Here is a 9,103-nt window from a genome sequence, read left to right as displayed (position 1 = left end):
ATATGACCATTCACCACCCGCTCCCACGGCTTCACGTGATCCTGATCCGGATTGGGGGGGGGGTGGGATCACTCCTCTGATCTTCTGGTCCTAGACTCTCCCATCATAGGAAACCTCCTCTCCACATCCACTCTATCGAGGCCTTTCAAGGAAGGAGAGCCTTACACCTCCTGTGGTAGAGATGTATCACCAACCTGCCACTGATTTATATAATCATCTACAGTGCATACATATAATTGTTTCCAGTTATTGCTAACAGTCGCTTTTGTATCTTTCGAGAAACTTCTTAGTTTTCTGTAGCAGCTGCCATGCCACTTGAATCTGGCCATTTCACGGTTAATTGTTCTCAGTGAGACATCTGTACCCCTAGTCTGAGTATGAATATTTATTTTTACAATTCCACCTCTTGTTCATCCAAGAGGACCACAACTTTGTCGTTGGGTTTGGAGGCTTGTGTGCTTCAATGACCTGGAGAGCGGGGTTGGCTGGAGTCAAGGATTTATGCTTGGGCTCTTGGTAGGGTCACCCATGCCAAACAGGTCAAGAGTGGTCCACCAGTCCTCCAGGTTTAGGGGTTCATCTCAGGGCTAATGACCCTGACTGGTCAAACAAAACTTTTACAGAAACAGCAATGAAGAAACTTTCTATACAGAGATGGAGGACCTTCATTGCTGCCCTAAACGCCACTGGCATTACGGCCAGTAATTAAATAAGTCGAGTCTGCGTCATGGCCTTGCACTTTATTGTCTGTTTGCCTCTGTGATTGTGACTCTCTGCGTTCTTGCTGTTGTTGATTTCCATTTGTACTACCTCAATGCAGTGACATGATGAAATGATCTATATTACATGCCATCATTACATGTGGCAATATTACACCAATTCATCTATTTAACCTTCGCTAAACCTTTTCCTAGGAAGTGGTAGATGTGGGTTTGATTGCAACATTACTGGTGAGGCATGGTAGCGTAGTGGTTAGCACAGTGCAGGTGACCTGGGTTCAATTCCTAATGCTGCCTGTAAGGAGTTTGTACGTTCTCCCTGTGACCTCATGGTCCAAAGATCTATCAGCTGGTAGGTTAATAGGTCATTGTAAATTGTCCTGCGATTAGGCAACGATTAAATCAGGGAATTGTTTGGATGGCGAGTCTTGAAGGGCCGGAAGGGCCTGTTGTGCACTGTATCTCAATGATAATAATAGCAATAATAATAGTTTCAGAGAAGGTACATGGATGGGAGAAGCATGGAGGGTTTCGGTCCAGGAGTAAATCAATGGGACTAGGTTTACATGAACTAGATGGGCAGAAGGGCCTGTTTCTGAGCTGTAGTGTTCTTTGACTCTACTTATCCACCTGCCTTTCATCTGATTGTAATAATTATAACATTTGAGAGGGTAGGCGGGGGTTGGGGGGTGGGGGTGGGAGGGGGTTCTTGGCCTGTTGAGTACAGCGCTGGTGAGGTTATTCCTAAAGACAGTGTTTCTAGTAAGCGCCCATAGACTGACTGGGAAAAGTGACGTGGTGAGTGGGGGAATCCTATACAGGTATTAAAAAACTTTCACCCCCGTCCCTGGGATTTTTTTGGGCAACATTTCAAGTATCATTTTGTTAGAGTCCGTGGCCCCGCCTCCCACGTGCAGTGACGACACACGAAAATGTGGACCGAAAGGACGTGACTCCCCGTGACGTCAGCTTCCTAATATGGCACGACCCAGCGGGGGTTCCGGAGCCGAGACTATAAAACCAATTGCTCCGGACCTTTTAGTAGATCAATTGGAACTAGGACAGGAGGATTTATTCGCAACGCACAATATTAATTCGATTTAGTTCCGAGTAAGTACGCAGACTTTGCTACCCACTGACAGATCAGACATCTATGGAAAGAAATAGATATCCCGAAACGCTGACTCTTTATTTCCCTCCATAGATGCTGCCCGATCTGCTGAGTTCCCCCAGCATTTTGTATCTGCTTCTCTGGATTTCCAGCATCGGCAGTACCTCTTGAGTTTAAAATCAGAAAGCTGTCCTTTCCTCGCTCAGTTTCACATTTTATGCTAACATAATTGGGCTAGATTCAGAGCAGTTTATTGTCCTATATCTTCCGTGAACTTAGCAACAATAAGGTTGCAAAATTGTGATTTTTTAAATGTTTGATCGCGTTTGAAAAGTGAGCGTGTGAAGGGGCTAACGGCTCGCTCTGATTGCTTTTGGAACAGAAGGAAGGCGAAGCAGCTTGCGAGAGAAGCAGACTTCATTCCAACATGGTAACCACGGAATCGCTGGAGATTGAGAGCTGTCACTTGGTGGAATTGCTGGCGGAGGAGCAGGGACGCGTGCTCATCCTCGACTGCCGCTCGTTCCTCCGTTTCAACGCGTCCCACATCAGGGGCTCGCACAACGTGTACTGTAATACCATCGTCAAGCGCAGGTCGAAAGGAGCCATCGCCCTGGACTGCATCCTGCCCGAGGACAGCGTTCGCTCTGCCCTCAGCGGTGGCTTCTACCCTGCCGTGTTGGTGCTGGACGACAGGAGCCCGAGCGCCGCCACGCTGGGCCGGGACAGCACGGCCCGGCTCGTCCTCAACACCCTGAGCGCACAGCTCGACACCAGCGCCTTGAAGATTTACTTCTTGAAGGGTAAGGAGCCGTGACTCGGTGTGGGGGTGCACGAATGGAGCGCGGCTGTGGGTCCGAGTCTCTATCGAGGATCACCGATGTCCTGGGATTCCCTTTCCAATCGGGATCGAGCTCTCGGGCACACGCTTTAACCCGGGATCGCGGAGGGCAGGGAGCGCGCACGGACCCCGAGCTGACCCCCCCTCTCTCTCTCTCTCTCTCTGCAGGAGGCTACGAAACCTTCCACTCGCTCTTCTCGGAGATGTGCACTGAACCCCTCAGTTCCTACCCGCAGCCCAGCTCAGTGCCCACCCTCATCGCCAGAGGAACTCCGCTCTATGACCAGGTGAGACCCCGCACACCTCGTCCCGCGTTCCGCACAAAACTACCCCGGCGTCACCCAGCTCTCCAACTACTCCAATAATATCTTCACCACCTCCAACCCAATCCCCAGTCTAGACAGTGGCCCTGGGTACGGAATGGTTCCTGGAGTTGTCCAGGATCAGAGTACAACAGAGATGAGGAGGAATTTCTTCGGCCAGAGGCTGGTGAACTTGTGGAACTCACAGATGGCTGTGGAGTCCAAGTCATTGGGGAAATTTAAAGAAGAGGGTGATTCTCGATCAGACAGGGTGTCAAAGGTATTAGGGAGAAGCCAGGAAAATGGAGTTGAAGGGGAAAATAAATCAGGCATGATGAAATGGCGAAGCAGACATGATGGGCTGAATGGCCTAATTCTGTCCCTATAAGGTCTTGTATTCCTTTTTACCCCATTCCGAGATCAATCTAACCCTTCCCATCTGCATAATCTTCCATTTTTTTTATCATCCATGTAGCTGACTAAGAGTTTCTTAAATGCCCCCAACGTATCTGCCTCTTCCTCCACCCCGGCAAGGAGTTTCACACATCCAACTCTCTCTGTGGAAAGAAACCTACCTCTGCTATCTGCCCCTCTCCCATACTTGTCTCCAATCACCTTGAAGTTTTGCCCCTTCATGCTAGCCAGTTCTGCAGTGGGAGAAAGTCTCCGAATGCCCACTCCTCATATCAATGTGTACACCTCCACAAAGTCACCTCTCATTCTCCTCCTTTCCGCAGAGAGAAGCTCTAGCTCGTTCACCCTTTCCCCGTAAGTCCTGCTGTCTTTCCTGCTTCACACTGTTGTACGTGTGGTGTCCCTGCCTGGTGTTGGGCCGTGCTCTGAACGCTGTGTTTTTTTTTGTGTCGTCGTTTGCAGGGTGGCCCAGTGGAGATCCTGCCTTTCCTCTACCTGGGCAGTGCCTACCACTCATCCCGTAAGGAGACGCTGCAGTCCCTGGGAATCACCGCACTGCTGAATGTATCTTCCAACTGCCCCAACTGCTTCGAGGGAGTCTTCCAGTACAAGTGCATCCCTGTGGAGGACAGCCACATGACCGACATCAGCGCCTGGTTTCAGGAAGCCATTGATTTCATCGGTAAGTTGGAAAATCCAGAACAAACGTTCCTCTTTCATAACCGTGTACTAGAATCTTAGAGCACCATCCAGTCCATGGAGGGCTATGTAGGAGGGAGGGGTTAGGTTAATCATGGGTCAGCACTGCATCGTGGGCTGAAGGGCCTGTACTACGCTGTTGCGTTCTGTGTTATTCTGCCTATTGACCCGCCCCGGGCCATTGTCCTCCATGTCCTGCCCATCCATGTACTTATCCAAACTTCTCTCAATGTTGAAATTGAACCCATATACATCACTTCCACTGACAGCTCGTTCCACACTCGCACCACCGTCTGAGTGAAGAAGATCCCCTCAAATATTTCATATTTCACCTTTCACCCGAATCCATGACCTCTAGCTCTAGTCTCATCCAACCTCAGTTGTAAAAGCCGGCTTTCATTTACCTGATCTATATCTCTCATAATGCTGTATACCTCTTTCAAGTCTCTCTCATTCCTCTGCACTCCAGAGAATAAAGTTCTAGCTCATACTGATCCACCAATCCAGCTCGTTGCACCACTCTCTGGCCTGTTTAATGTCCTTTCCTGGATATACACTAAACCAATTCATTACACTTGGGAGACACAAAAGTATTCCCCAAGCAATCATTCTGCCTCTCCATCCTGGCCCACCACCCAATATGGTCCTGGCCTGTCAGTTTTTTATGCATTCCTGTCTGAGGTCTATAATTTTGTCCAAATATCTGGTCCCCTTGGCTGTAAATTCACTCAATATCTCTGCTCTCTGAGACAGATGATTCTCCCTCATATCTCTAAAGTGCCCTCCCACTCCAAAACTATGCCCAGTGGGAAATCCTCCTGGCGTCCACCCTGTCAAGTGAGTATTGATGCTGTTTGCTCTTGATAGGCAGAGCAGGAGCAACGTCAATATTCTATTTGCTCTGCACTGTTTTCAAATTCCACCACTGCCTTAAACTATCAGACCATGAGGTATAGGAGCAGAATTAGACCATTTGGTCTATTGAGTCTGATCCTATCATGGCTGATTTATTATTCCCCTCAACCTCATTCTCCTTCCTTCTCCCTATAACCTTTTACGCCCTGACTAATCAAGACCCATCAATCTCTGCTTTAAAGACACCCAATGACTTGGCCTCCACAGCCACCTGTGGCAATGAATTCCACAGATTCACCGCCCTCTGGCTAAAGATTTTCCACCTCATCTCAGTTCCAAAGGGATGTCCTCGTATGCTGAGGCTGTGCCCTCTGGTCCTAGACTACCCTTCTCCATGACAGCAAACATCATCTTCATGCCTGCTCTGTCTAGGCCTTTCAACATTCAATAGGTTTCAGTGAGATCCCACCCTCCCCCCATTGTTCTAAACTCCAGTGAGGACAGACCCAGAGCCATCATACATTAACCCTTTAATTCCGGGGATCATTCTCGTAAACCTTCTCTGGACCCCCTCCAACACCAGCACATCCATTCTTAGATAAGGGGCCCAGAACCCTACACCATATTCCAAGTGTGTTTGGACCAATAAAGCCTCAGTGTTACACTCCTGCTTCTATTTTCCAGCCCCATCAAAATGAATGCTAACGTCGCATTCCTTAGCACCGACTCAAAGTCCTTGATCACTGAATCTCGATGTGTTTCCTTTCTGCTTAAAGTTCATAAGTGATTTTCAAATGACGATGGGTTGGGATTTTGATGTTTCCTACCTCCCCATGCTGTATGTTAATGGGCCTTTCCTCTCTGCTCCAATTAGATTCGGTGAAGAACAGTGGTGGCCGAGTCTTGGTGCACTGCCAGGCCGGTATCTCCAGATCCGCCACCATCTGCTTGGCCTACCTGATCCGGACGCAGCGGGTGCGGCTGGAAGAAGCCTTCGACTTTGTCAAGCAGCGAAGGGGCATCATTTCCCCGAACTTCAGCTTCATGGGACAGTTGCTGCAGTTTGAAACCAAGGTGCTGTGTCACTAGAGATCGGCTCTTTATAGGAAAGAGGGAGCCAGACACCCACCAGCTCAACGGAACAAGTCTCCGGCCTTGCCAGCTTTAGCACCTCCCTGAGGAATTTTGTGATATGAGGAAGTCTGATAGGATTTGGACGCTCTGAGCCCACTGTATCGACGGACAAGAAGATGGGGTCAGGGCATGTCTCAAGCTGGCAGGATTCCACGCAAGCAGCTTGGATGCTCAAGAGCCTCTTCAACAAGCCATGCAGAGACCGGCAGATGTCGGCTTCAACCTCGAGCAGGAAAGGTAGCATCACTCACTGCTCATGAGATGCCCCCTGCTACAACGCCAACGGTACTTCACCCTAAACCCGCACATTTCCTGTAAATCCCATCGGTATCATTTACCAATCTGCAAGGCTGATGGGAGAGGGTGGTTCCTGCTGTTGTCTGCAAGATTTCACTGAATAACTAACCCTGGATACTTTTGCCCTGTTGGCCAATACCACCCTGTGCACCATCAGTCTCAATTGGTGCGTTGGGACCTATTCTCAAGGGAGATGATCTGTGAAGGAAATGCTGCTCCTATTAGTTTCAATTTGAGTTTTCCGGGGCTCCAATGTTTACGGTCTAATGCGGACTCTGAGCCAGAATCCTACCAAGAACCATTCCTAACCTCACGTGTACCCCAGCCACATGGGAGACACGCCTGGACAATACGTTAGCCTGAACTGTGAAGGTTTGGAACCCAAGGGGGTGGTGCTGACAGTATAACGGCTGGTCCTTTCTACTCTGTCAACATCACAACCTCTCTGGGTTCCCAACGAGCAGCCAGATTGCTCTTAAAGCCACAGAGTGTAATTTAATTCTCTGTTTTAAAGAGATCTCTACCTGCTAATGTCCTTATAAAGGAAAGTACTTTATATATTTTATTATCTGTTCGGTAAATATTTTAAGTTTCACTACTAAGTATTACTGAGATTATTTATTACTCTGGAAAATAAAACTTGTTGAAAATTCTCACTTGATGTTGTTGCATTATTTCTTGCTGTGCCTGAGTTGAACGAGAATGATTCCATTAGACATAAGAGCAAAATTAGGCCATTTGGCCCATCAAGTCAGCTCCTCCAATCCATCATGGCTGATTTCTTATTCTAGTTGTAGGTTTAATCTCCAATCAGTGCTAGTCAGCAGGAGGGCACATGAAACCTCACAATAAGCACCAACAAGTCACCACACCAACACAAGAAAATCTGCAGATGCTGGAAGTCCAGAGCAACACACACAAAATGCCGGAGGAACTCAGCAGGCCAGGCAGCATCAATGGAAAGAGTAAATGGTCGATGTTTTGGTCTGAGACCCATCTTCGGGATTGAAGAGAAAGAGGAGAAGTCGAGTGAGAAGGTGGGGGGAGAACTACAAGGTGGCAGGTGATAGGTGTAACTGGGAGAAGGAGAGGGGTGAAGTATAGAGCTGGGAAGTCAATTGGTGAAAGAGATAAAGGGCTGGAGAAGAGGAATCTGATAGGAGAAGACAGAAGACCATGGAGGAAAGGAAGAGGGAGCAGCACCAGAGGGAGGAGATGGGCAGGTAAGAAGAGGTGAGAGATGGGAATGGGGAATGGTGAAGGGGAGGTGAGGGGGTGCAATTACTGGAAGTTTGAGAAACTGATGTTCATGCCATCAGGTTGGAGGCTATCCAGACAGAATATATGGTGTAGCTCCTCCAGCCTGAGTGTGGCTTCATCATGGCAGTTGAGGAGGGCATGGACTGACATGTCAGAATGGCAATGGGAAGTAGAGTTGAAGTGGGAGATCCCACTTTCTCTGGCAAACAGAGTGTAGGTGCTCGTCGAAGCAGTCTCCCAATCTACGTCGGGTCTCATTGATATATGTAACACTTACCCAAAAGGCTGATATATGTCGAGGGGAAACGGAGTTCCAGCAACTCACCAACCCACCTCCTGTTCGCGCAGATGCTGTGAGAATCGAGTTTATGCCTCGCGCCCGCCAACAGTATCAAACCCACAACAAATACCGTTATGAAATACACTTTAAAGAGTTTACTAAAATTAAAATAGTAGGCAATACAATATATATATATATATATATAAGGAAAAAAACAAAAGGCGCCAACTTATCAAAGTTCAGTCTGTTTAGTGCACTCGTTGGAGCTCAATCAACAAACCAATCGACCCATCCGACCGCCACGCCGTTGCACCTGGGACCACCCCGGTGGTCTTACGAGTAGTCCAGCGCATGTCCACCTTCCTCAGCGTCTTTCTCGGCCTCTCCCTCACACCAAAAACCCTCGAAAACCCCTCCCCCAAGTTCCCAGCATCACAAGACACAATAACATTCCCCATTGATTAACAAATGAATACAATTACCATAACAGCCATTCTAAAGTGAAACAATGGCGAGAGAAACATTTATCTGACAAAGAAGCATTCCTGCTCGTAACAAACCAAAGAAGCCATTTTGAGTAACATACTCAGGACATTGTACATATATAAGAGGCCACACCAGGAGCACTGGACACAGTAGATGACCCCAATAGGCTTACAGGTGAAGTGTCGCCTCACATGGAGGCTCTGAGTGGTAGTGAGGGAGGAGGCGTAGGGCAGGTGTAGCATTGTTCCACTTGCAAGGATAAGTGCCAGGAGGGAGATCAGTGGGGAGAGACGAGTGGACAAGGGAATTGCATAGGGAGTGACTCCTGTGGAAAGCAGAAGTTGTGGGGGGAGGGAAAGATGTGCTTGGTGGTGGGACCCAGTTGGAGACGGCGGAAGTTATGGAGAGTTAAGTGCTGGACGCGGGGGTGGTGGGGTGGTAGATGAGGATAGGAGGAACCCTATCCCCAGCATGGTGGTGGGAAGATGGGGTAAGAGCAGGTGTGCACAATATGGATGAGAAGTGGGTGAGGGCAATGTTGATGGTGGAGTAGGAAGGCCCCTTTCTTGAAAGTATGGGGACATGAAAATGGAATGAAAAGCCTCATCCTGAGAGCAGATGGACAAACTGAGAGAGGGGTTTTACAAGTGACAGGATGGGAAGAGGTATAGCCCAGGTAGCTGTGAGAGTCAGCGGGCTTATAAA

At 48.5% G+C, this 9,103-nt stretch overlaps 1 protein-coding gene across 1 annotated transcript; it reads left to right on the top strand.

Moving 5' to 3' along the window:
• The first annotated feature begins 1,775 nt into the window (after positions 1-1,775).
• On the top strand, positions 1,776-7,028 carry LOC132391051 (dual specificity protein phosphatase 1-A-like). The gene is made up of 5 exons (XM_059963745.1): positions 1,776-1,829; positions 2,213-2,633; positions 2,840-2,958; positions 3,850-4,069; positions 5,816-7,028. Exons 2-5 carry the CDS (start codon positions 2,258-2,260, stop codon positions 6,028-6,030), a joined length of 930 nt encoding a protein of 309 aa, XP_059819728.1. The 5' UTR covers positions 1,776-1,829; positions 2,213-2,257; the 3' UTR covers positions 6,031-7,028.
• The last annotated feature ends 2,075 nt before the right edge of the window (positions 7,029-9,103 follow it).

Source organism: Hypanus sabinus, chromosome 1 (genome assembly GCF_030144855.1).
Source record: "Hypanus sabinus isolate sHypSab1 chromosome 1, sHypSab1.hap1, whole genome shotgun sequence".
In the NCBI taxonomy this organism is placed as follows: Eukaryota; Metazoa; Chordata; class Chondrichthyes; order Myliobatiformes; family Dasyatidae; genus Hypanus; species Hypanus sabinus.
The sequence above is the reverse complement of the archived record's forward strand: the minus strand, read 5'-3'. Positions and strand labels throughout refer to the sequence as shown.